Source organism: Sprattus sprattus (assembly GCF_963457725.1).
Source record: "Sprattus sprattus genome assembly, chromosome: 5".
Lineage (NCBI taxonomy): Eukaryota > Metazoa > Chordata > Actinopteri > Clupeiformes > Clupeidae > Sprattus > Sprattus sprattus.
Window position 1 is genome coordinate 35,622,277 of NC_137924.1, and position 26,926 is coordinate 35,649,202.

Consider the following 26,926-nt stretch of genomic DNA (forward strand, 5'->3'; position numbering starts at 1 on the left):
CACTCAGCCTGGCACAGAAAACAGGAACCACCTCAAACAGCTCATGTTGAGATATTCTTGACCAATGACAAGCCTAACCTGTGATTCAATAAGATATTCTTGACCAATGACAAGCTTAACCTGTGATTCAATGTACAGACTTGTAAGAGTTCAAAAGAAAACAACATCACAGTGGTGGGAACTTCAATGAATATGGATGTATCAGTGTTTGAAATTATTGTAATTGTTAACAGCTCAGAGAAGTAACCTGGTGAAAATAAGAAGAATGGATATGTATCCACATGCTGTATGACTTAGATTAATGGTTTGCCTGGTTAGTACAGAACTCTTTACACTGGAGCTATTTGGTGGATCTAGCAGGCACTACATCCATCACTTGGTGCTGAGTAATCGCAAGTCAGAACCTATTAAGTTTGGTCATGGTCCTAAAGTACAGTGTATGGATAGGCATACACATGTATGATACTTATCCCAATACAGTAGATTGCGCCCTGACTATGACACAATTCATGCACAGACACAAACACACACACACACACACACACACACACACACACACACACACACACACACACACACACACACACACACACACACACAATACATGCATGACAACCTACAGTACATTTGTCAAACATTTGTCAACAATCTCTTCCTCTCTCTCTTGTTCTCTCTATGTCTCTCAGTCTCATTTCTCACTTCTTCTGCTCCTCTCTCTTTCAACACGATGCATACAAACAGACACGTCCCACACCAAATCCCATTGGTTGAGTGGTAAAACTGGATCTAGGCTCTCTGTCCAGTATGAGTGGGTCCCGTCACTCTGTACCGATCATTGGACAACACGTCCACCTCCCAAACAACGTAGAGGAAGGATCAAGGTTATAATGCTGTAAAAGAAATGATTATAATGTTCCTACTTCTGCTTATTCTACAACTACTACTTCTACTACTACTATAACTGATGTTTTTATATATAAATATATATAAATATTATATCTATGTCTGATTATAGTGTCGGTGGGGGTATCCCTGTGTAGCACCACTTAAAACTCGACAGAAGTATGCTGCTAGACTAAACTTGTTCTGATGTGACAATACCTTATTCTAGTCGTTTCTTTCTGCTGATAAAAGGAAAACCCAAAAGATGTTATTTTAGCAATATTTCCATCATCTTTGGATGGTTGTGTGTCTGGCGGAGTCTTGGTTAGGGAGGGGGGGTTGGGGGTCACCCTCTTCCCACTCTTCGCCCTCCCCAGCATACAGCGTTGTCTCTTTGTAGTTCTGTGCACACTCATTTGAATGTTACTTTATATTTGTTTACATCGTATGGAATTATCTTTGTTTTTATGATACGGAAATTTGTTGTTGCTGTATATTTATTATGGTGTTTATTTGTACTTTTGTTTATTATTGCAACCTTATTTAGAAGGAAGAAATCACGTAAACGAAAGTTAGTTTGACTGTATGTATGTATACATGTGTGTGTGTGTGTGTGTGTGTGTGTGTGTGTAAGAGAGAGAGACAGCGTGTGTTAGAAGAGAAATGAAAGGGTCTGTATGTTGCTTGTGTGTGTGAAACTCTTGTGTTCTATCTTTAGGTATGTGTTACCATGTCAGAGTGGTGTACAGTTAGGAACGGTCCTGAAACAGCACAGGGTTTAAATTGGAATGTAACACTTTGATTGATTATTTGTTTCCAGAAAGCATTGCTACTGGTCATTGGTCACCCAAGACCAAACCAACAGCATATGAATAAGTTGAATTGTCTTTGTTTACTGATGAAAAACAATCCACTACCCTCACTTCTGTGCATTTTTATTCATGCTTTTCTTAATGACTTACAGATCCCCTTTTTGTCCGACTGCTGGAAATGATCCCATTACCTTTGAAAGTTCCAGTACCGACAGGCTACCGTAGAGTTAGAGAAGGCAATAAAATGGGTTGAAAATGTAAGCATACGTAGCATCACTTAAAGTACAGTTGCACTGTCCTCTTGATCGATGTTTTGTGTTTAAACATAGCAATGTATTTTTGGGGACCAATGGCTTTGGGATATGAATGTATAAAAGCTGGGATATTACAATGGAGATGTGTGCTTAATAACTTCCCATAGAAACTTGATGGTGTTCTATGTCTTCTTTCACATACAGCCTGACACACAGACACACATCTGATGGTAGAGCTTTACAGTCTGATGTTTTTTTTATATGCATCCTAAAAAACAAACCATTTAAAAATACCTGATGTGGGTGAGGGTTAAAATTAGATTATGATCAGGGCCAGATGACATGTGGTTGACTGTTAGAATTTATTGATAACTGCGTATTAAAATGCGTCCATATTGTAAATGTTTGTTAAAGTGCTATTAATCACATAATGGCTCATTGACATTAAGAAGTGTTGCTACCTGATTTCCACTTGCATCACATAGCTGGAGGTATTAGAGATGGAGTTTCCTTTGTAGGCTTATTTAAACCTATTGCTTCTTCACTTCAAATTTTAATTGAAAAATGTTTGAGGATAAAGACAAAATAGAACTGTTGTTTTTTTCCTGTTACCCTGTGAAATAGTGGGCATTTTTACAATATAAAGTGATTAGTTCCATTCGACCATTCTGCTAACATTACATTTATGTATTGCATGATTGTTACTTTAATCTAGGATACTTAATCTAGTTCCAGTTTTAGCAGTGTTTTGATAAGGCGCTATTGACAGTTATGCCCTATTTTCCGGGGAGTATCCCCTCTTAATGGGATTTTTTTGTATTATAATTGTGATGATGTCAGAGTGTCCGAGCATCGCGGGCTAATAACAATAACAAGCGGTTTGCTCTTTCGGGAGACTGAATGTCCAGATTTACAAGGAGGATTATCGCCTGAAAATAACAGGTAGGTTTAAGTTCTGTTGATTTTTAGAACATTTATAGAGTAGGCTATGGCATATGCGCTATTGATTTATGTTTCTCTTTCCTCAAACCACTGGTAGGGGTTATTTGTTTTTTATTTGGTTTACTTCCTTTAGTGCAGAGCTTAATGGGGGGCGGGATAGATTCACTTTATTACTTTGGAGATTATTATGGGAATGGTGAAAAAAGTTTAAAAGACACGTACAACAAGACCGCGAATAAATACGTTAGCCTACTGCCATCTGTTGCATAGCCCACTTAATTTAAAGTTTACCATGGATTTTTGAGAAATTCTGCGAATGAATAAATAAATAATGGAGCAAACGGAATACATAGGCTACATCAAAAAACACAAAATGTGTAGTCTAAAGTCGATCTGTTCTGGCACCAAAGAGGGCGCTGTATAGAGGCAGTCAGCTCAAATTGACTGCATTGACCAGTTTAATGTATTCAGAATATAAAGAATATTTCAAAATTTGTTCTACCTCTTAGTATTTCAAATTTTTTCTATGAACTTTGGAATCCACATTTTAATGTTATGCTGTTTTGTGTTGTGCTTATAACTCTTGTTTAGAATGTTGACACGTCCAGGCATTGCTTCGCCCCTAATTTATCTGCTGCTGGGTATGATGGGCGGATTATGCTTGGCTGTGACCACCTTGCACAGTTTTCGCGGCTGCGCTGTGCGCGAGTTCTCCTTTGTAGCGCATAAACCTGGCTGCAGGGGTCTGCGCGTGCACACAGAGGCATGCTGGGGGAGATGCCAAACTTGGGAGGTACGCACTCTTAATACAAAACCATCCATATGAGCGTCCTCATGTCTGCCTACTGTACCAGATGCAATTTACAGCTTTCCCTCTGTTTCTTTCTCAGAAACCGTTACCGGAGCCGCCATATATTCAGCGCCACCACCGAGTCTGCACGTACAGCCGCATGCGCCACCTGACTGCCCGACTCCCTGGCTGCCACCCGAACATCTCTCCACTCTTCCACTACCCACACGCCCTACAGTGTGACTGCTCTGCCTGCTCTCATCACCATACTGAGTGCCAGACCTTCTGATGAAACAGCAGGCTACATTATAGTCATTAAGATTACCCTAATGATATTGCATGACGATACTACTCTTTGCCATTGCTTCACTGATAGACTTATATTAACAAGTGTTTTTGTCAGGATTCCTTATTGTCTTGTAACTCAGTGCTTCACTGCAAACTAACTCGGCCAATCAAATAACACACGTCTCAGCCTCCCCATACTGCATGGGTACAGGTCTATGGTCACATGCTGTTTTGTAACAATTTTTATATCATTGTACTTCTGGAATTTGCTCACTATAGTTTATAGTGCAGGCTATAGACACTAAACCAGTCTATTGATGTGTTTCAAGTAATAAATGCATCATCAGAGTATTTGTCTTCTTTGTTTATTTTAACATTTCTCATTAAAAAGCCACAAAAATATAAATTAAATATGTACATTCACTACATCATCAAATTGCACAGGTTCAAGTGCTGTTCTGGAAATGAAGGTCTGCAGTTTGGATGAGTTTGTACTATTATTGCTGAAGTGGTTGGTTAAGTTCCTTTGGAAGCTCTGACAATCGGATACTATAGGAATATTTTCACATCATTCTCTCTCTCTCTGTCGCTCTCTCTCTATCTCTCTCTGTCTCTCTATATCTCTCTCTCTCCCAAACACACACACACACACACACATCCATGAATCCATGACAAGTTGCACTGTTCAGATTAAAGTAAGCTAAGTTGTGTTTGATTAATGCTGCCAGTTGCCATGGCGCCTCAGTAGCGGGACTTGCGGCACATATCACACCTGCAGGCTTGTGCTGTCGAAATCTCAACTTCATCATGGTGGCGGCCACGGGGGCAGTCCAGCCGAACTTTGACCTGAAGAGGTGGAGACAAGGAACTTTAACATGAAATGCCTCAAGAAAAATTAAATCTCAGGAAAAATAAATATCTTGTTTATTTTAGTTAACCAAAACACAAACACTAAGGCAAGATTATCAAGCCTTCTCATGGAACCACAGTAGCTGGCCTAAACTTGTATCTACTGATGAAAATTAAAGCAGCTGACTCACTCTGGAGTCTCTGCTGATGGTGCAGCAGCGGGAGGTGGAGGTGATGTTGTGAGTGAAGTTGGATGCCAGCAGGACAGAGTAGCGTGATGGGAAGGCGCTGGACTCACAGTAGCCCACACAGGCGTACACCACGTGGGTTCCGCGACACGTCCCCCTGCGGTCGCTACGTATGGTCACATTGAAGGCTGTGACAGAGACAGAATGGGTGAGAGAACATGTCAGTGTGTCTCATCCTGCACACTTACAAAACATGTGTGCAAGTCCAGAATACCAACATATGCCTACTTAGGTAATGCATTTGTGTGCATATGGATGAATATTGATAGATCAGTGTTTGTAGGCATGTGTGTCTTACTCATTTGAAATAGTCTCTATGTGTGTGTGTGTGTGTGTGTGTGTGTGTGTGTGTGTGTGTGTTTGAGTGTGTATGTAACTTACGGTAGAGGTGACAGCCAGGACTCGGAAACTCATAGCTCCAGCTGATGGGACTGAGCAGCACCAAAGCCAGCAGAGGCACCATCAGCATTACAAGGGCGGAGGTCACACAGCCTGACATGAGGACAGGAGTCTGTGTGGGGAAAACAGCAAAGACCACAGGGGGTCAACAAGACTGTTCCCACTACTCTCTGAGATGCTGCAGGAACTCTATTAAGGCTATCATTTCTTATCCTGTATGTACTGTTGAATCTAAGGTTGAAACCAGACTTTTTCATTAGTCATGCCTGGCCAGTCATACGCTTTCACTGAGCTTAAATAATGCTTCTAGTCTCATAGGTGGATTTCCCCCTTGAGTTAACCCCCTTGAGTTAACACAGTGTGTTCTTTTTATATGTCTATCAAGATCCCATCTCCCTCCCCCGTTTCCCTGACAGGCTGCGGGCGTGCTTGACTTAACCATGAGTATGAAGAAAATATTCAATGTATTGTTTTCAAAGTATACATTTTTAAATCTTCACATCCTCAAGTCAAATCCAGATAATACAGACTTTTGCACTTGGGGAGAGATATAGGCTTAAGTGCATTAGTATCCAGCGCGTCAACCTTAAAAGATGGATTACTTCATGGTCCGCTCTATAATCTCATGCCTCTGTGTCCTTGTGAGTGATTCAACAATGTTTACCTCCATGCTAAAGTCATCTTTTCCTTTAGGATCTCAATTTCCCTGCTATGTGCTTGACCCGACCTCATCTCACTCTTTCCAGCTCTGGCGCTACACGAGCTGCCGAGCGTTCCAATTACTGCCCTGGGACACCATTATGGGGGGTGCGTCAAATTGCCCTCTCATTCTAGGGGAAACTTTTCTTCCTTTTTTTTCTCTTAAGAGGGATATGGCTATCCATGCCTCAAGATTATTTAAGTGGAATAATATGTTTACACATTTTTATCAGTGTCTATTCTACTCAAAAATGTTCTGGACAAATTTGAATGATTCTTTCACAATTGCAAACCAGCTCAATGTTCATGTACCATCATCTATGCTTTACATCCTAAAAACAAGATTGATCAATTACAGATCGATGAAATATAATTACAAATAACAGCAATGCAAACAAACAAAAAAGACATGATGATATAATAAAATACAATAAAGTGGTAATGATCGGTGAATACAGCTGAAAAATAATTTGACATTCCTGGAAATTCTACTAACTAGCAATAACACCCCATACAAAGAGAAGATTGAAAATGCAACTATGTCACTATGCAACTATGTCACTGCACAGATTTAGCTCAGTTAGAGAAAGAGGTGCGTTTTACCTGTAGGTGCGTTCTAGATGGATCCAGGTGTATGCAGGTAAGTCAAACGTGTGGACAGGTGTGTGTACTGCAGAGACACTGCCTCACACACAGCTATAAGTAGTGCAGGTAAGGATAAGCTCTCCCCTCTTATCCCACACAGGCACACCCACAGTCCTGCTTTCAATCTATGGGGGTAATAACCCCTCCTTCCACACAAAGTGCTCTATGTCTACCTTTCCCGTTAAACACCTCTCACTCACTCACTCTCTCTCTCTCTTCCCTGGCTCCTTTCAGGTTCAATATCCTTTAGTTATAAATCAAACAGAGGGGATGGCGTGACTGAGGAAACTAGAAAGAGTAGATTCGTTTCCCAGTGGGGGCAATGAAGGAATGGATTTCTACAGCTCAAATGAACTTAAGACATGTTTTTTAATTTGACCTTACATGTGAACCCACAGAACATGGTATTCTCTGGATACTCCGTTTCCCTCTGATTTATAAATACCCCCGGATCTGTGTGTGTGTGGCGCGTCTGGTTGACATGTTGTATCTGTGCTGTGTTAAAGTGTGGTAGATACACCCAGGGTTACAACCCCCCCGCAACCCACCCTCTGCCTGGGTTTTCCATTCTCTCTGTTATTCTGGGCTGGGCAGCGGGAGAAAGCCCATGGCAGGGTCAGAAGGTTCTGTGGGTTTAATTCAAGTGTGTGTGTGGTGTGTGTGTGTGTGTGTGTGTGTGTGCGCACGCATGTGTGTGTATACTTTTGTGCTCTTAGCATTTAATGAGGACTTTCTAATGATGGTCAATACCTCCATTTTACCTCCATGACTCCATGCACTCGAGTCCAAGGAATATTTCATTTTAAGATTCCGTTCAGTAATGTAATGTTGCGTTGCAGTGTTCAATGACCATTCACGGCGCAACACTTTGTAGATGAGACAGCAGAACAGGTCTGCCAGGCCACCCGCACCAAACCGATCTTTGAGTCCTGATACAAACATCCTGTTTAACATAAAGCAGCCACAGTCCCCATACTCTAGGGGTGCAGCTCGCCGGCACAATGCATTCCACATCCCTGACAACAGAAACACACTCACGCAAACTCAAACTATTACACCCCTCGACCCCCTGACAACAGCAACACACTCACGCAAACTAAAACTATTACACCCCTCAACCCCTGACAATCGCCTTTCATGACGTCATTGGAAACGGAATGGCTTACATCACTAAGTCCCCATACCTTCCTAAACACATGCATAGACACACTCGTATACACACGCATGCACCACGCACTTTAAACTATTCCTCCCGTCGCTCTCCAATTAAATTGTGGACATCACATGTCGCTTTTAAGAGGGGGAAAAGTCAACTTCCTTTTTTTACATTCATTTTATCCCCATCAATTACTGTAAGAGACAGGTTCCCCTAATGCACCCCCCCCCCACCTCCAAAGACACACAAAAAGATCACAACAGCGTACTGAGGGAGAGATCTCTATTAAGGTGGGACCCCCCGAGAGTGTGAGAGGAAGTTTGAGAGTGAAGGAGAGAGGAAGAAGAAAGGTGAGCTAAGGCGCGAGAGGGTGAAAGGGCATGAGGTGAAGAGAGCAAAGTGCCATTGATTTTAATGAGTGGGAAAGATGCAGTAAGGCCTCCGCTGGCTGGCGTCATGCTGCCCAGAATAACTGGCCCACAAGTTGAAGGAGACATATTCATAATATTATCGTTTTTCAAGACAGCCGTGTCTCCAGGTTACAGATATTTCAAACTGCCTGAAAATACAAAACCACTTGAGTAAACGACGCTGGCCTTGGCAGCCCACAGGCCACATCTCATGGGGTTTATCATCCCATGATAATATACGCTCGTATATGTTCAAATTGTCCTTATCAGCCCCTGCTTATGAGGAATGGATCAACCTCAGGTTGGCACACAAAAGGCTGGCTAGGAGAGGGCAGAGAAGGGATGGACACTAAAAAAGAAAAGGGAGAAGACATATTGCAGTATACTTCTACCACATACATACCATAATCACATGGATAGTGTTAAATATAGACAAAGTGAGGAAATAAACAACCAACAAATCACAATTCCATAGATCTCAATGATAATTGCCTGACAAAATAATGTATTAACACTAAGCCTTGAGCCAAAAACTGACATTTAGTGCCCGTTTCATAACTGGTAATGGCCGAATGTGTGAGAAAGAAAGGAGTTAGTGAGAGATGGCATGATAAGAAGTCATCTGCTTGAATACACTAAAGTGACAAGTTAACCACTAATAAGAGCTGGCACCATGTGTCTCAAATGTTGTAATACACAAACACACTCGCATTCCCACTCCTACACACACTTAAATTCCAAACAGTCCAAACAGACTCTTTATCTAAGATGTAGATTTCACTTCCAGTTTGAAGAAAAAAAATACTGATAGTTTGACACATATAAAATGTTTATTACTATAAAATTATATAAACACAACCCATTCTTTCGTGTCCATATGATACAAACACACAAGAGACTCAGTAGCTGTAGGCACATTAGGCAAGAGACATGGTTCATTGTTTTTGTCTTCGACAACATTTCAAAATTTTCTTTCGTATTAAAAACTGAGGGGAATCTTAGACAAACTGGTATGTTGAGGTATGTCCTAACATCTTGCAAAACAACAGAAACAACTTATGAATGCCTCTTCCTAGGTCCAGTGGTGCTCATTTTTTGAAGAAAAGTGAGAGGGGAAACACTGCCCTGTGGAGAGAGAAAAAGAGAAACGGACAAACTCCAGACCTTCATTTTGCACCTTAACATCTGCCCACAAGACCACGGATACACGGGCACAATCATAGACATTATGACCTTAACATCTGCCCACAAGACCATGGACACGGGCACACTCATGGACATTATGACCTTAACATCTGCCCACAAGACCATGGACACGGGCACACTCATGGACATTATGGCCTTAACATCTGCCCACAAGACCACGGACACGGGCACACTAATGGACATTATGCCCTTAACATCTGCCCACAAGACCACGGACACAGGGGCACAGATATGAACATTATGGCCTTAACATCTGCCCACAAGACCATGGACACGGGCACACTCATGGACATTATGGCCTTAACATCTGCCCACAAGACCACGGACACACAGGCACACTCATGGACATTATGACCTTAACATCTGCCCACAAGACCATGGACACGGGCACACTCATGGACATTATGGCCTTAACATCTGCCCACAAGACCATGGACACGGGCACACTCATGGACATTATGGCCTTTACCTGGCCAGGCGAGTCACTAAGTTAGGGTTGTCCTCTTCTGGTGATTTTTGCTCCACTGAACCACAAGGCAGCTCTGTAATGTGAATGGTGTAGTGGTGAGACAGCTCTGTAATGTAAAATGTCTTAATTTGTCCTCAAACCATTTAGATAGACTATGCTATGCTATGTTATGTAAACCCATATAATAGTATGATAAAACACCTCTGCCCTGCTCATGTAATATTCGACATGTGAGAAGTTGGATTTCTCTCGCTGCAATATGTTTCTTTACCTCCTGAACGGTGTTCATCTGGTGTGCTGTTCAAACACTCTTCTAATCCAGTATTAACCTGACAGACAGACAGAGAGATGGGGAGAGTGCGTATTCAGTAAGCGTATATATCCTAAGCACTGAGAAACTATCACATTTACTGACCGATTAACTGACGGATAAACTGACTGATCAATTATTTAAATTCATCAAAAGAAATGCCGAAGCATTGTGAGAGATAGAGACAGAGACAGAGAGAAGGTGGTTAAGCGACACACATACTTCTGCACATTTGAACATGTGCTGCATATCACCTTCTCTAAAAATATATGAATCTTTCCCAGCTTTATTTTTAATCTGATGCTATAATTAACATAATCATGCCAGTTATTGCGCCTTACTGGGCTAATGTGTCAGTTTGAGTGCCCTGCAGCGCCAATAAAGCATGATTTAGAACTGAGACACACAGACAAGACCTTACCTTACTGTCATACACTATTGCTTCTGCATCATCAGCTCGCTCTGGAGAGTCCCTGAGAAATAAAGAGAGAGAGAGGGAGAGAGATAGAGAGAGAGGGAGAGATAGCGATAGGGGGAGAGAGGGATAGAGATATAGTGAGAGAGATATAGAGAGCGAGAGAGAGAGAGAGATAGAGAGAGTGAGAGAGATATAGAGAGCGATAGAGAGGGATAGAGAGCGAGAGGGGGAGAGAGAGAGAGAGAGAGAGAGAGGGAGAGAGAGCGAGAGGGGGAGAGAGAGAGAGACAGAAGGCGAGATGTACTATTTCAGTGGACTTATTTTTGTCTCCCTCTTATTATGAGTCAGGATTTCTCTGTGTTAAATTGTGTGCTCATTAATTGCTTTGGAAGCATGACTGTGCTTTACACAGGAGAGGCAGAGAACAGTCAAGAAAGAGAAACAAACAAAAAAGGGGGAAGAGGAGAAAGAGAGGTGTCTTGATTTGTGGGCTCCAGACTGACACGTCCCATTCCTGTTGCCATTTCCAGCACATTGAATAAGAAAACAAAAGGCCCAGCACGGGCACGTCTGCAATCTCACAGCCCAACTCCCAAAGACTCACAGAACACTACATGTGGAAGTCCCTATTTCTGAAGGGAGCAAGCTCTCGTCTGAATCACTGTAAACCAGTGGGCCAGAACATCCTATAAGTGACTGCCTCAGGAGCAAGTGCTCCCCTGTCCCCTCACTGGACTTCCACTTCACGCCTGAGTGGACGTGTGCAACAGGAGCTTTTCTAGGAACTAAATTATTATCTGCAGCCCAGTGGGTGAAGAAAAGTCGATAAAGTCGAGAACAGAGGCCCAGTCAGCCTGTTTCATAACAGGGCCATATGACATAGACTGACACCATTGTAGTCACAGGAGACTCTGAGAATGAAGACTGAAAATAAGGAAGATCACAACAAGGAATACGAAGCAAGGGTGATGCTCACACACAAGGTGAGAGGAAAACCTCCCTTCCCACCAAACGCACTCATACACACACAGAGTACACATGGTACTCACTGATGGCAGCTTTGTTGGTTGGGTGTATCAGTGCTGGGTTGTAGAAGGGCGCTCTCTGGTGGCTGTTCCTTCTTACTGCGTTTCCTTGGTCTGCAAGGGCTAGAGAGGCATGGAGACGCATCCTGTTTTGAGTCCTATTGAGCAGAGGAGACAATAGTTCATATATATATATGTATATATAGTTTTCTCATTATATGTTATTGCACACACTTAAAGTGTATGTTAAACCCTGACTCTGAGCCTAACTAACTCCACCCGCTGCATATATTTGAAAAATGCTAAAAAGTGGGCAAGGGGCTGAGAGGGGTGGCAGAGTGGAGCTGGGCAGGGGGACGTGTACTCCTGTGAATGATGAGTCTCGATCAGCAAATGAAATGAATAAGGAGGCAACAAATTAATTTCTTAATGTATGTATGTAACAATTGGTTGGCCTTACAAAGTCCAGGACTGATTTAAAACAGTAGATGCCGTTTTGAGCCATCTTCAACCCACAATACCAAGTTTTTATAAAAAAAAAATATTTTTGCCAATATTAACATCAGCGTTCATGACAGTATTCAAGTTTCTGATAAAAATGCAAACTAACTGAGGAAAAAGAGGAAACACTTACAGTGACATCCCAGTCCCCCGTTTGCCTGCCTGCTTAGTAAAAGCACAACAGAAAAGACATGACTGATGGATGTGTTTGGTCTTTGGAAAGGATAACAAGTTCGAGGCCAGTGTTTCCTACCTGTAGGTCCGTGGCTGTGAAGACGTGGTTCCACATACAGCGTGATGAGGTAGGGGTATGGAGACAGCTTTATGCTATTCAGTTCAAAGCGTAGTTTTGACACTCGCTCCCATCTGCACTTATCTATTTCATAATATCACAAGTTTGATTTTGTCCAGAGGAAACCACAGTCCCTACCGATGTATCATCTAACACTGAGAAAACAATCCTTGCACATTTGCAAGGAAACAAACTTCACAACAATAAAAGATGCTACTGATTAGCAAGTAGAGAATATGTTTAATCTCTAACTAAGATAATCTCTTCCCTATGAAATTGTAATCTAAAAAATACTACCACTCCTATCCTTACAGGGAAAGACATTGAAGTGTTTAGTTGCAAATGGTTGAAGGGTATCCAAACTGGCAAGAACAATGCGAATGGCATCCTACAAGACAGTAATGAAGATTTTAAAGCAAGCGATTAAAAGAAATGATGGCAACTGTTTACTTCTTTTTTGTATGGTGTCATGTCTGGTTTGAGGACAGCATATCCCTGCTTATCAATAGCTTACCTCTAGCTCCTCATTCACAAAATCCTCATACGTCATGTCCTCGCCACTAAGAGAAAATGGAGAACACAAGTAGAATTTATTTTTATTTATACTTCCTACCAAAAAACAACAACTTCAAAACCCCTGGCTCCCTTGCCTGTAGTTGCCACCACGAGTGATCTTGAACTTGAATACGCGTCGACCGGCCTGAAGGAACCTGGTCTCTGGGACCGGGAAGGAGAAGGCCTGCACTGGCATGATGGTACTGCTGTACAGATACACGGAACACCAAGACCAGAAATCAAATTATACTTATGATTTTGGGGTAATATACTTCAAGTAGTTTTGTTGATCATAATAATGACAGTCATTAACTAACGGAATATCTATGCCAAGCTACTTGGGCTCTGACTCGCTAAAGAGGTCCAAGTGTGTTTTTGTTTGTTGTTCATTACAATAATAATGTATGTGCTTCAGTAGGTAGAACAACATTTTACACTTAACAGTCAAGTCATAACATTTGTGATGAATGTATTCAAACTCCATGAAATGTTATTCATAGTAAGTAGCCATTTATGCAAGTAATGACAGTATAGTAGTCTCAGTTGTATGTCCTACCCATTCACATCCGACCACATCCGACCTATGATGTCAAGCCATAGGTTAAATGTTTCAAATAGTTTCGCACCCCCTAAGATATCAATACCAAATGGTAGCTGAGGTAAATGCTATACATTAATTTTAGTCAATGTGTTTGTTACCCATACCTAACATTTAAGTTGTACCAGTCACTAGTTATACCAGGCATTAGGGTCATCAAATTGTCCTTGCGAGCTATCTTAAGTTAACTTTAGCTAGCATTCAATAACCTTACAATCTTTCAACACAAGAAGCTACCTCAGTTAGCTGTAAAAGTTGAATCTTCAACAGTAGCTACATGTACAAAGTAGCAAAGTTCGGAATATTATCGAGGTAGCCTGCACAATGTAATGGTACACGAAGTTAAGGATAATTACAGTGAAATGTCTTCACTGACAAACCACAATAAGTGCAATATATTTTTCCTCAAACCGCAGGTCGTTTTCGACTTCCCGGCTCTTTTCAGAAGTTGCATTGGTTTAAACGATATCCAATCAACAGCATAGTCTATGCTGGCTGCTCGTCAGGATTGGTTTGCCTCGGGTTCAGTCCCACCCACCTTGTTCGTGTCACATGATCTTGCAAATTCACGCATGACGGTAGTGGTGAGCAAGTTCATAGAAATGTGAATCTCTTCAAAGAAGAATCTAATGCATGAAGGAAAAATACAAAGTAAGTAGACATTACAATTGCAAACGTGCAAGATAATAGTGTAGGGTAGGTAACGTGAGAATAACAGTTTAGGTCAACTGAACGGACTACTTCCCCGGATACCTACTATCTGTTCGACGTGAACTTACAGTTTGGTTTAATAAGCAGTAGAGAAGTCTGATCCCACATGGAGGAACGTTATAGGCTTCTTGTTTCTGAATCCTTTAGTCTAGCCTCTTGATCACATGTTTATATTTAAGATAACTAATGTAGGCTGTGTGTTGTGTGGCTGTCACACAAATAGTAAACTTAAGTTGCATTTTGCTTAATCACCATTTTGTTCACAGATGTCTGACCAGCAGCGTTCCGTTCTGCTGAATACAGGTTCCCAGATGCCGCTTGTAGGCCTGGGCACCTTTAAACTCCGTGGCTTAGAGAACATAATGTTGACTGTGGATGCAGCTCTTGCTGCAGGTTATCGTCATTTCGATACAGCTGCTGTGTACCGCAACGAAGTGGAGATAGGAAAGGCACTCCGTGAACTGCTGCCAAAGCATGGGCTTTCGCGGGCTGATATTTTTGTCACCAGCAAGCTGGGACCTCGAGACCAAGGCCACAAGACTCCTGAAGCATGTCAGCGCAGCCTGGATCAACTGGGACTGGAGTATATTGATTTGTTCTTGGTACACTGGCCCGGCACACAAGGCTTACACGTGGAGGACCCACAGAACAGTGCTAATCGTGCGCAAAGTTGGATGGCCCTGGAGGAATTCCATAGCTGTGGAAAGTTCCGGGCCATAGGGGTATCAAACTACACCGTACGCCACCTTGAGGAGTTGCTGGCAAGCTGCAAGGTGGCTCCTGCAGTCCTGCAGGTAGAGTTCCATCCCAGGCTCGTCCAGCGAGAACTGAGGGCTCTGTGTGCCCAGAGGGAAGTGTGCTTCCAGGCCTACTCTTCATTGGGCACAGGGGCACTACTCTCAGACCCTACTTTGCTGGAGGTGGCTAAAGGGTGCGGGAGGACAGTAGCTCAGGTGCTGCTGAGGTGGGCAGTACAGCAAGGCGTACCTGTGCTGCCCAAATCATGTAATCCCAGTAGGGTGCAGGAGAATGGGCTGCTGTTTGACTTTGAGCTGACTCAGGAGGACATGGAGAAACTGACTGGCCTGGACAAGGGGCTGAGGTTCTGTTGGGATCCAACTTCTGTGGCATAGAGAGAGCAAACATTCTCAAATAAGATTTTAAGTCAAAACTTGATGTACTGTATGAACTGTTTGCACACAAACTACTAAATGTGTCTTAAAATGAGCCAGTCTTAACAGTCTGATGATCCGATGACGGCATTATGAGATGCATGAACTGACAGTATGTGATGCATAAAATGAATAGGATTTCATCCATATTTATTACACATTGATTTATTTTTGTCCTTCAACAATGCAGCCCATTGTCATACTTCATTCTAGATTTACGTTTAGTATTTGTGCTGCCAGTAATTGGAATACTCTAAAACTAAATTCCTCAGATGCTTTTCATTTCATGTCATTTATTTATTATACAAAACACCAACAATAGTTTCAAAACACGATGAGGCAAATTTACAACTTACAAGTTACATATTTCAAAAACATGAAAATAAGCTCACAAAACGGGTTAAACATTCCCCACTTAAAACACAATATACTTAGCAAGTGCTTAAGTAATGTCTGAGGTCTTTGTCTGTTTCTGAATGTAGTCTTGATCTTCCTGCTCAGGTGCTCTTAAATCACACAGCCCTCATAGCATTAGGTGGAAATGCAGGCCTAGTTGTTCTAACAAAGGGCGTCTTGTAATGTGACTGGTATCATATATTTTTAATGCAAAGTTATGCATGCCAGAAACAGTGAAAAGGAAACCTGCACTGACAAAGCAAAGAAAAAAGCCCAAATTCTCCAGATGTTTTTCCCTACAGCCTACTCAAAATCTTACCCACAGTGCTGAGGACAGATGAAAAACTTGGGTGGATAACATATACATTAAAATCATGCTCCTCAGATCTGGTACTAAAACAATGTATTATGTTAAATATAAAATTACTGTGTAGAAAATATGTTCTGTTACCCTGTTTTTGACAATTCACCTTATTTTTAATTCATATTATTAAAATACCACTATGTACAGAAATTAGCCTGGATACCAGCCCAAACCCCGCCCACAAAATTTTTGGTCAGGGAGATTTGGTCTGGCTCTGGGCTAATTGGGAGAGAGTTTCATCGGTAGGATCAAACCGGACCAATCAAATTGTCAGGGCGGGCTTTATACGTTGATGGACAGATACCAACGCTTGAGTTGAATTAACCGGTAGATTCGATCTCCGACCAAGATGGCCGCGTCTCGAGTGCTTAGTGGGGAATATTTTATGTGAATTAAGCTATCTACACGACTTTTTAATGTCTACAATGACTCGGTTAGTTGTGCATGTGCAACACGGATGTTGCAGAGTATTGTTTGTCTTAACTTAAGCTATCTAGACCATTATTGTTAGATCATTGCTAACGTGTACACAAAAAACCCATTGAAACAAACGGTAGCTTGTAGCCTTAATGCTAATTAATTAACGTGAGCAGGCATATCTCAACAGACATTGACAGCGCATTCATTTTGAAAGAGGAACAGAGAAACGCGATCAAGGCATTTGTCGATTGAAAAGATGTTTTTGCCGTCCTTCCTACGGGATCAGGTAAAAGTTTAATCTATCAGATGATAATACTACGTTGCTCTGATTGGTTCTAGGTATCCAATTCAGCGAATAGGCATTTTCTTTCCTGGTTCGTTGAAACACACCCCATAATCAAAGCCCAATGGTTCGGTATCAGACTCATATTCTGACTAGAATCATGAGTATGACATCGTCAGGCTATACAGAAGTAGGCTATAGGCCTAGAATATGAATCACCTCAATTAATAGGGAATTCAGGATAAACCTAATTTACAAAAGTTGTTTCCTTGATTTGTGAGTGTATTTTAGTGTGAATGTATGAAACATTTTTAAATTAGAAAAGTGTGGGTAAGTAAAAATGCTCCAGAGGCACTGGCGAAGATTTACAATGAAAAGCTCTTGTCAAATATCTGACTTCATTCCCCTGTTCATCAATGTTGGTGTATGAAAGGGATAATGTATAGTGTGTCAGTCAGTAAAGGGAAATAAGTCAGGGCAGGACAATCATAAGACATGACCCCGATGCAGGGTGGAGTACATACAGTTACAAATATATACTGTTCTGGACTGGGCCCATATCTACAAAGCATTTGATCTTACTACTGAGAGTACTCCTCAGTCGCAATGAAAGTTTCTAACTACAAGTTTTCTCATGAATCCCTGGATTCACATGATGTACTTTTAATTGCTGGTTGACCATCCTATGTGGAGTTATGAATCGCTCCCCATTCATTTAGATCGGTGCCTGATGTTGTTTGCCTGAAATAGCCATAGGTGACAGAAAGCGTTTCCAAGATGGCTACTGAGGGGCGGGACTACCCTATAAAGACTTGCTTGCTTACAATGACCTCTGTGATTGGTTGACGTGTGACCGGTCTGTGCTTCAAAGCCTATCCCAAGAAATGATAAATAAATAAGACTACAAATGAAATGGAATACACTGCCAACAGAGCATCTTATGATGACACCTTTGTGTAAACAGTTCATTTGTACAACAAAACGTTCCATTTAATTTCAGCACAGTCAGTTGTTTCAGTTGGTTGGTAACGTATTGCATCCCTTATTATTTCCTCGCGATTGAGACAGTATCTTTTCAGTAATTCTGCATCTGCTTTCAAAACATTGTAATGTGGAATGATACTAACTGCTGTTTTACATTTGTCCCAAACAAGTGGCTCTTTTGCCGGCCTTACACCAAGGCTCCTGACAGTAATTTCACTATCACAGACAAATGTCCGGTATCCGAGTTTTGTTTGAGTTGTGGCGTGCTCCCATCATCGTAATCGTTTGTAGTGAAGTGGTTATTATAGCGGACGTTTCCGATAAAATCAACCGTGTTTAATATCATCATAAGGTTTTAGTCTAGGCTCATACTTATAGTGACGTGGACATTGTCAGCAACCAATAGGTGAACTCTCTCCAGCACCAAACAGGAAGCAGCAAAGCAGGTACAGGAACATCTGTGGGGGGTAGATAGACATAGAAGAGACTCCGTTGAGGGAGCAAGAGTGTCTCTTCTTCCTAAAAGCTGCTTTTGTTTCTGCTCCATTGTTCAACAGTTTATTTTCCTGTAAATTTCCACCAGGACAATGATGGGAGATAATCTCAAAAGGAATCTAGTTGCAGTCTTGCAAATAGTGACCCTGCAAGTCTTTGCAAAATCATAGTTTGTGTCTAAACACTAGATATGAGAGGTTGTCAAACTTAAGTCTTTTAAAAGTCTTTTCAGAGTCTTCTAGTGTATGGTCGACTGCTTATTAGTTCTCCCAGACATACGTGCTACTTTTAGCGCTAAGGGACTTTAAATTACTCTAGCAGTGCAAAAGATAGACTGACGCCCACTTTTAGGAGTTAGGAGCCACTTTTAGTCTTAAAAAGCTTTGTGAATACAGCCCTAAATGTTTGGAATCACTGACAAAATATTATTATCGATCAAAGTTAAGTTCATTACTGACGCCCACTTTTAGGAGTTAGGAGTAGGGGTGGGAATCTCTGGCACCTCACGATTCGATTCCGATTCAGAGGTCAACGATTCGATTCTAAATCGATTATCGATTTTAAATTGATTATCGATTTTAAACCGATTATCGATTTTAAACCGATTATCGACCTCAACATAAATGTTTTTTTTTTTGTTGTTTTTTACACATCCATTTTATGTTGAAATGCAAGCTGCATCGATTATTGCATTGCTCATAGAAAGTCAAAATTGTGACAAGAAAAAGCTTTTTCTCTAATAAAGCAAATAGAGAAGGTAATTCATCTGTTGATTTTCTTTAATTATCAAACACGAAGTAAGAAGTGATTTTAGACTCTGAGTTGCAAACTCCAATGATTTATTAGTCGAAATGCATCAATAATCGTTTTATCGGTTTGGATTGATAATCGATAATTCATCTTTAATATAATGTAACATAAAATGGATGTGTAAAAAAAAAACATTTAAATTACAAAATCGATTATAACTTTTCTGAATCAAGACAACTCGTTTTAGAAAGAATCGAGAAAAATCGATTAATCGATTTTTCCCCCCCACCCCTAGTTAGAAGCCACTTTTGGTCTTAAGAAGCTTTGTGAATACAGCCCTAAATGTTTGGAATCACTGACAAAATGTCACATTTTCCATGAAGGCTCATGTTATTATCGATCAAAGTTAAGTTCATCAAGTTGCTAAATGAATAGAAAATATCAAACACATTGACAAGGTGAGAAATTATTATTTCCAACTGAAATATCAATGTGGTGGCTGAATCTCCAGTTGCAACCATTGCAGTCTTGTATACCTTAGCCTAGTTGCTAAACTGTCTTCCAAACGTTGCCCACACCATAGGATCACCCTGCTCTCACTACAGATCAATTAGGATTTTACTTCAAAAATATAAAAACACCTTCTCAGTGATTCCAGCTTTTGAACAGTAGGTTAAATGTAGTTTGCCATATACCACAGGTTGTCATTTTAGTGGTTTTACCCATTGCTTTGGAAGATGTGTTTAGTATAGGCACTTCAGATTGTAATTCAGATTCAAATTTGAATTGGCCAAATGATTGCGGTCTTACAAATCAACATCCGATGGAATAATGCCCAACAGTTCTCCTGGTCCACTCATAGTTTGCTCCCAAGACCATTCTAATCCTTTCTCTAACTTTTCAGCCATGCTTGCGTAGTAAGCACTATTGTAAAAGTAGCAGTTTCTGAATCCACACCTCTCCAAAGTCTTCCAATAGATTGTTGCAGGATCAACTATGTTTTATCCTTAATGCTCCTGTCAAGGCCTCAATCTGTCCTTGCATAGTGTGTGCACAATGTTCAGGAGGCATGAAAAGAGCTGTGGAAGGTCTGTCTGAGTGGCAAGGTGAAGGGCCTTACGCTGGGAGATAGTGTATAGAGGTTTCTCTGAGGTTTCAGTGCATTCGTTGGTGGCCTACTCTTTTCCCTGGCCATGGTTGTGCTCATCCTCATTCAGAGGTGAAGGTCTCTGAGTCCGTGATGCTTGCATCCACTTCTGTCTCTTTGTGGCTCCAGAAGGAGGGAAACCAGCTGGAGGATTTACGCATCTGCCGGGCTGACCCTGCACTCTGGACCCGTCTCATCTCCTGGAGGGTTAAAGGTCACACTTTAACCTTCTGTTGTTCATGTTGTTCCTTATTCACACTAGCCCGACACGGTGTTTGTACATTTCACATTTTCAAAGCAGCCAGGTGACTGAGCATAGTCAGCCTTTATTTTATCCAACACATTTTTTTAACCTGTTTTTTTTTTTTTAAATGGCTAAACCTTACCGCTGTGACTAGCAGGGTGTCGAACTCATCGCTCATTCTCCTTAGCTGCTGGCCATACTTTTTGGCAGCCCAGAGGGCAGGGGGAGCTGAGCGGGAGCGACCCCGGAATGGTGTGTCATCAGAGTCAAAACCGTCATCTTCATGTTCAGATGCAGTCTTTCGAGAGGTCTGGTCTTCAGAGTTAACCCGGTGCCTTGTAGACAGTTTTCCTGTAGGGTGAGAGAGGGCAAAACATGGATTCAACCTGTAAACTTCTGAGCACTGCTGTTGTACTCTGCAGCAAAAACATGTGTTTAAATTGTCTCTTTGGGTGAACTTATTTCAGTGCACATCATAAAAACACTAACTGACAGTTAAATAGTTATACTTTGCTAGATATTAAGCCTGCAACTTTTAGCAGAGTACATAATCCTGCTACTTTTAGTCACACACGTAATTGCCAATTTACGTCAGTCACGTCAATATGGGAGTGGTGTGCTGAATAAAGGGTGATCACAGAATCAATGGCGGGTTTGTAAAGTCAGTGAGAGTGACAAACAACAGACACTGACGCCGACACAGCCACGTAAGGAGCAAGAGAGTCCAAGTTGAGCCTGGAGGAGTTCTAATAGTGAATTGGATATGGGACATATTTCCTGTCGCGAAGAGTGCTGGAGTTCGTGGTCTGGAGAAGTTCTCCCGACGAGTCACGGAAAAACCACACTGAGAAGCCGACATTGGAAATCCCGGAATTCCCTCACGCTGGTTCAAATTGTTCGCCAAACCTGCCGTTCTATTCTCATAGGACCAGGGCAGATCCTTGGTTTCAAACGACGTGCCGTGACTGGAGAGCACCTTGCTCATACTTCCTGACTCTCAAGCTGCTTCACACTACATAAACGCACATAACCTTACACGCACGCACCCACACATACAAACGCACACACACCGTCTGTTTAATGTACAATGTTTTGTTTATTTCATGTTTGCCTTAACGTGGGATTAAGGGGGTGATATTTGTGATTTTTGATAGTGTGTTTATTGTTGGTTATTTATTAAATAAGCACTATGTACGTTTGAATCAACTCTTTTGAGTTGTATACTTACGTATTTGCAATCACTTATTTTCGTTAAATTGCTGACAGTAGTACACCTCGGTTAAGTGGCAGGATTTTAGGCCTGCCTGGCGCCTGAACTATTTACTACCTGGGGTGGCCGCCGCCACAAACTACATCTTTTTTTGCAGTGATCATCCTGTTTTTTCACAGTAACGTAACATACAAATAAACCATGCAAGGTGCTGATATGTTAAAGAGGACCTAGTATGCTTTTGCGGTCCCTTTGGTGTGTTATAAAGCTTTTTCTACATGTAAATATTCTGCAAAGTTACAAAGCCCAAAGAACATGGCAAAGGGACTAAATATCTGCCATATAAACCACTTTCAGAGACACTGGGTTTATCGGGATGGGAGGGGCTCTGGGAGAGCATTTCAGACAGAAGAGGAATAGAGGTGAAGGCAGAATGATAAGGTGCAAGGAAAAATTTTGTTTTTGGAACATTGAAGCATGTAAATCTTTGCTAGTAGACCTCAAAAATAAGATTATGACCATTGAAAATTAATATTATAGGTCCTGTTAAGAACACTGAATCCATTTAATCTGTCCCATGAACAAATCAGGTAACAACATGTGAGGCCTTTACAGCATACCAGAATATACATTATTGATCATTTGTTGTATATTGTATTTGGTTTTGCATTTGCAGGGACAGTTAGGAATGCAGTTAATGTAGTCTTGGAATTAAAAACATGACTGTGGTCTGTGGTGTTAGCATATCACTGGGCATGGCTTCATATTTCTAGTGGAGAGTGGCAATGTGTCCTAACTGCACATCACAGCTGTAAGTGTGACATCATTTGGTCTGGGAACTGACAGTTGTCAGGATGCCCCTCAAGTGATAGGTGCAGAATTGGATACATGGAGAGTGGAAAAGGGAGTAAATCCAAAATTAGGGTGGATTCAAAACACAACAGCCTTCGCCATTCAGTTCATAAACATCCAAGCTTATGTGCTGCCTTACAGATGTGGGTACGAGATTTACAGAAAGTGCCTGAGGTTATTTGGTGTAAGGTCCTTAAAATCCTTCAAAATCCCTGGCATCTAAAAGCTTGGTATTGCATCTTCTAAAACGTCTGAAACAATATATGCGACATGGTACCAATATTGATTGATTTATTTATTTATTTAGGCCTCGGAAGACACATTGAGGATTAAGATCCTCATTTTCATATCTACACGCATACAATCACAGAACAAACTACAGGTGCGCTTACCTGCTTTGTGGCCAGGTATTTGCAGAGTGCCTCCAGAGGGTGGCACCTTTGTGGCCTCTGTTTTGACTCGACCTTCCTCTGGTGTGTCAGAGTCGGGATCAGATATGTGAAACATCAGGGCCATTGTTACATCTTAAAAGAACACCAAAAAGCAAAGCAATCCAAGGATTTGACTTAGACAGAGTTAGAGAAGCATTGGTTAAAATGAAAGAAATTAAAAGTATGATGAGACTCTCACAAACTTTGTAATACTGAATGTGGTGCACTGCAATATAATGCATATAATAATGCATATAATAGTGAATCTGCCAACTGTTGTCCTCTAAACTCTGACAGAAGTAATATGCCTGGTAAAAATGGGTAAATATTTTTTCCTATGTTCCAGCACCTTGGTTGGAACATTGGAGCCTGTGGCGCCACACACAGCCTTAACCAGATGGATCTTTCTACTATTAGTTTGTCATGATTGAACGTGTTTTAAGGCAAATCAACCCACAGTAATTTGGTGATGCACGAATGCAACGTAAGTGCACGAATGCAACGTAAGGCCGCGTATTACACAACAGGTTTTGTTGTCAGTGAGGCCTGTTCATAGTCAATTATTAGAAGTCATCGAGAACCAGCCTATAGTCTTGGCGGTGCATGAAGCTATACACCGAAACATTACTTCCTGTTGTTTTACTAATGGCCAAGTCCAAATGGGTTGTTCACCATTACACTGTCACTACATGTAACACTTTCCGTGTTAGTTTATCGCTTTGTTATCTTACCAAGTCGAAATGCTAACTACTGACAGTGGTTTAACAGGAGTCATGAAGTATCGTCCGGACGGAGTAGTAGAATCCAATCGATATCCAGAGAGCAACTGTCAAAACGCGCCTGGAGTCGGCTAATGACCAAGATTTCTTATTTCATAAAACACGCTCAAAAATGACCACACTTACCTGATTATTTTGGCAGTTTACAATGATCGTGCGACAATATCAAGTGTTTAACTTGTGTTTTTTGTCCTTTCGTTGCTGTTGTTGCTTGATGTCTCAAGTTGTCCTCCTGTTCTTGCTCAACTGTCTCGGCACCCTGCGCTCAGCCTATCACACACGTCTTCGCGGAGAGTAGGATGGTACATCAGCAGCCTGCCTGATGACATCATTGGAGCCAGTTGGCACTTCGTCCTGCGCAGGCTAGCTAAGACAGGCTTTCTTTGCCATACCCAGTCTTTATCTGTAAAACAAATGTAGTATGTTCTGCTGCCATGTTATAAGCCTACTACATTAACAACATACTTGTATGTTAGCAAATCCACTCGTCCCGACCAATATTGATAAAAGGTTGGTTTGCAGCATGAAACAGTCTACAGAAATATGGCTGCAGGCTGAAGTAATGCATAATGACTTCATGTTTATGAAAATAAAGGTTTTGTTATCGGCAGAATGTAGGCCTAGGCAGTAGTATTACAATAAGATCTGCAATCTCTAAACTATTACATTGTTGTTATAAATATACACACTGGTCAATTATGCTACGCACAGAATAGTGACAATATAATATAGTTAATATAGTGACAATTGTTATTGATACAGGTCCGTAACTAAAGGGGGGGCAGCAGGTGCGGATTCACCTGGGCCCGTGGGACTCGGGGGCCCGTAGTCGTGGGCCATAGGCATAATAACGTCAATCTAAAAAGTCTGAAGGCGGAATATGTGTGCGGGGGAAGGAAGCATGGCGGCGGTGGTTAGTGATCCACCCTGACAACTTCACAGTTTCAAGTGTTATAGGCAGAATATTTGCGCGGGGGAGGGGCGTGGCGGTGGTTACAAACATGAAAAAAAGGGGGTACGGGACTGTAAAACGCCACTGACTATAGGGCCCTTCACAATAGCCTGCACCTGGGCCCGTCGTAACTACGTTACATCACTGTATTGATACAATTGATTTCATTGTACCTATTGCATAATGCTTGTAATATTCAGTTGCATTTTCTTTGCAGTGTAACAAAAAAGCAGACAGATCAAAGCAGGCAGACGTTTTTCATGGGTTTAAAAGTTTCATTGTTCATTTTGTTTTACTTCGTGAATAAATAATTGTGTATCAGTTTCATGTTTAATTGTTCACTATTTGGTTGCCATTTCAGAATTAGATTTTTGAATAAGAGAAAAACACGACTCAAAACTAATTTTCCATTTCTGTGGTTGGACTGTACCATTAGCGCCCGGGAGGGCCGACCCAATGGCGAAGGCACATGATAGCGCATCTTACTACTACTAATAATACATCTGCTAACCCACATGTTAGGCATGAATAAAATGCTTTAATGATAATTGTTGTTATCTTGACTTTAATTATTTTATTTATTCATTCATCTAGCAATTTATCAATAATACATGTATGCATTCATTTATTAGCCTATAGGGTTTCATCACACACACACATGAGATGAGCATGGGTGGAAATCTTATATCAATAACATAGGATGACCATATTTGAGTTTGAGAAAAAGAGGAAACTTTGTCACAGGGGAGGGGGCGTGGTAGAGTATAGCATACAGATGACCCCGCTCCCTCCCCCTGCAACAAGGTTTTGCCATCTTTTCCACACGCAGATGTCATGTGCTGTTGTAAACAATGCAACTAGTGTTTACAACAGCACATGCCATCTGTGTAATGTGCTGTTGTTAACAATGCAACAAGTCACTAGTTGCATTGTTAATAACAGCACATGACATCTGCATGTGGAAAAGATACTAGTTACTAATGGAAGCCGAAAGGTGCCAGATTGGAAATGGCGAAATATCGTACCAAATGCTCAAAATGATCATCTTTGGAGGATACTTTTCGTGCATCTGGCAACACTGAGAGGGCGGTCGACCAATGTAAGTTCTCTCTACAGTCAGAGCTTGCGCAAGAAGGTGGAACGTAAGGGAGATACCCTTTGCGAAACTTGTAAGGGCGTAAAAACTAGTTTGTGAAAGACCAAGAGAAACACAAATATCCGACGAGGCAAAATCCCGGACAATTTTGAAATCCCTGCTGGACGCATTTTTTAGGTCTCGAAAAGAAGACATGTACGGGTAAAAGAGGACGTCTGGTCACCCTAAATAACATGAGTGTTTTTCAAGAGAGATTTCAAGGGTGACATCAAAAGTAGCATATAGTCATGGGAAAACACATAGGCCAGAGGACTCTCCCCATAGAAGAGGTTTTTTTTTACCAGTTCAAGTATAAGATAGGGGCCACTGGCCTCCTCTTGCTTTTCTACCATACAGGCTACCCTTTAAACTACTGTAGGTTACAAGGAGATCCTTCTGAGGCCAGCAGAAAAGCCAGAGAATATCAAAGAACATGACCGTAGCTCATATTCAAAATAATTTGATCAGGTAAACAATCGGAAATTAGACTGGTATGCCCAGGGCCGGTCCTAACTTTTCTGGGGCCTGGGTGTTTTTTGTTAGTATTTTGCTAGGGCTCCCCTTCCAGACAACAGACACAGCACTTAACATACAACAGACACAGCTTTAAAAGACAACAGACACAGCTTTAGAAGACAACAACTAAATTCCCACCATAAATCACCCAGGACTCAGCAGGTCTGCAGTATAGTGACAGTGTAAGACACATCAGCCAATCAAATTGTTCTATTTCGATTTCTAATCTTTTAGAAATGTCATTGTCCATGGTCTTCTTAACTCATCCTACAGGCCTGTCTACGTGATCACGCTCTGGGTTTGTTCCAGTGACGTGCAGGGAGGTTCGTGGCTGGTG

At 41.5% G+C, this 26,926-nt stretch overlaps 4 protein-coding genes across 4 annotated transcripts; 1 reads left to right on the plus strand and 3 right to left on the minus strand.

The window, feature by feature from the left end:
• Positions 1-4,709: 4,709 nt before the first annotated feature.
• gpha2 (glycoprotein hormone subunit alpha 2) lies at positions 4,710-6,134 on the minus strand (the record flags this gene model as incomplete). Its single annotated transcript, XM_080839789.1, has 4 exons — positions 4,710-4,814; positions 5,009-5,193; positions 5,447-5,576; positions 6,129-6,134. 4 exons carry the CDS (start codon positions 6,132-6,134, stop codon positions 4,710-4,712), a joined length of 426 nt encoding a protein of 141 aa, XP_080695915.1.
• A 3,328-nt stretch (positions 6,135-9,462) lies between these two features.
• Positions 9,463-13,346, minus strand: majin (membrane anchored junction protein; the record flags this gene model as incomplete). Its single annotated transcript, XM_080839513.1, has 10 exons — positions 9,463-9,499; positions 10,050-10,122; positions 10,321-10,378; positions 10,781-10,832; positions 11,827-11,960; positions 12,437-12,465; positions 12,557-12,679; positions 12,908-12,983; positions 13,110-13,155; positions 13,246-13,346. The coding sequence occupies 10 exons, from the start codon at positions 13,344-13,346 to the stop codon at positions 9,463-9,465; spliced, it is 729 nt and encodes a 242-aa protein (XP_080695639.1).
• Positions 13,347-14,361: 1,015 nt separating this feature from the next.
• Positions 14,362-15,604, plus strand: LOC308366331 (glyoxal reductase). The gene is made up of 2 exons (XM_080840006.1): positions 14,362-14,399; positions 14,726-15,604. The coding sequence occupies exons 1-2, from the start codon at positions 14,382-14,384 to the stop codon at positions 15,590-15,592; spliced, it is 885 nt and encodes a 294-aa protein (XP_080696132.1). The 5' UTR covers positions 14,362-14,381; the 3' UTR covers positions 15,593-15,604.
• A 4,918-nt stretch (positions 15,605-20,522) lies between these two features.
• On the minus strand, positions 20,523-24,229 carry badb (BCL2 associated agonist of cell death b). Its single transcript, XM_080840007.1, has 4 exons — positions 24,113-24,229; positions 23,169-23,300; positions 20,857-21,065; positions 20,523-20,670 (listed from the first exon to the last, which is right to left on the minus strand). The coding sequence occupies exons 2-4, from the start codon at positions 23,290-23,292 to the stop codon at positions 20,533-20,535; spliced, it is 471 nt and encodes a 156-aa protein (XP_080696133.1). The 5' UTR covers positions 23,293-23,300; positions 24,113-24,229; the 3' UTR covers positions 20,523-20,532.
• Positions 24,230-26,926: the final 2,697 nt, after the last annotated feature.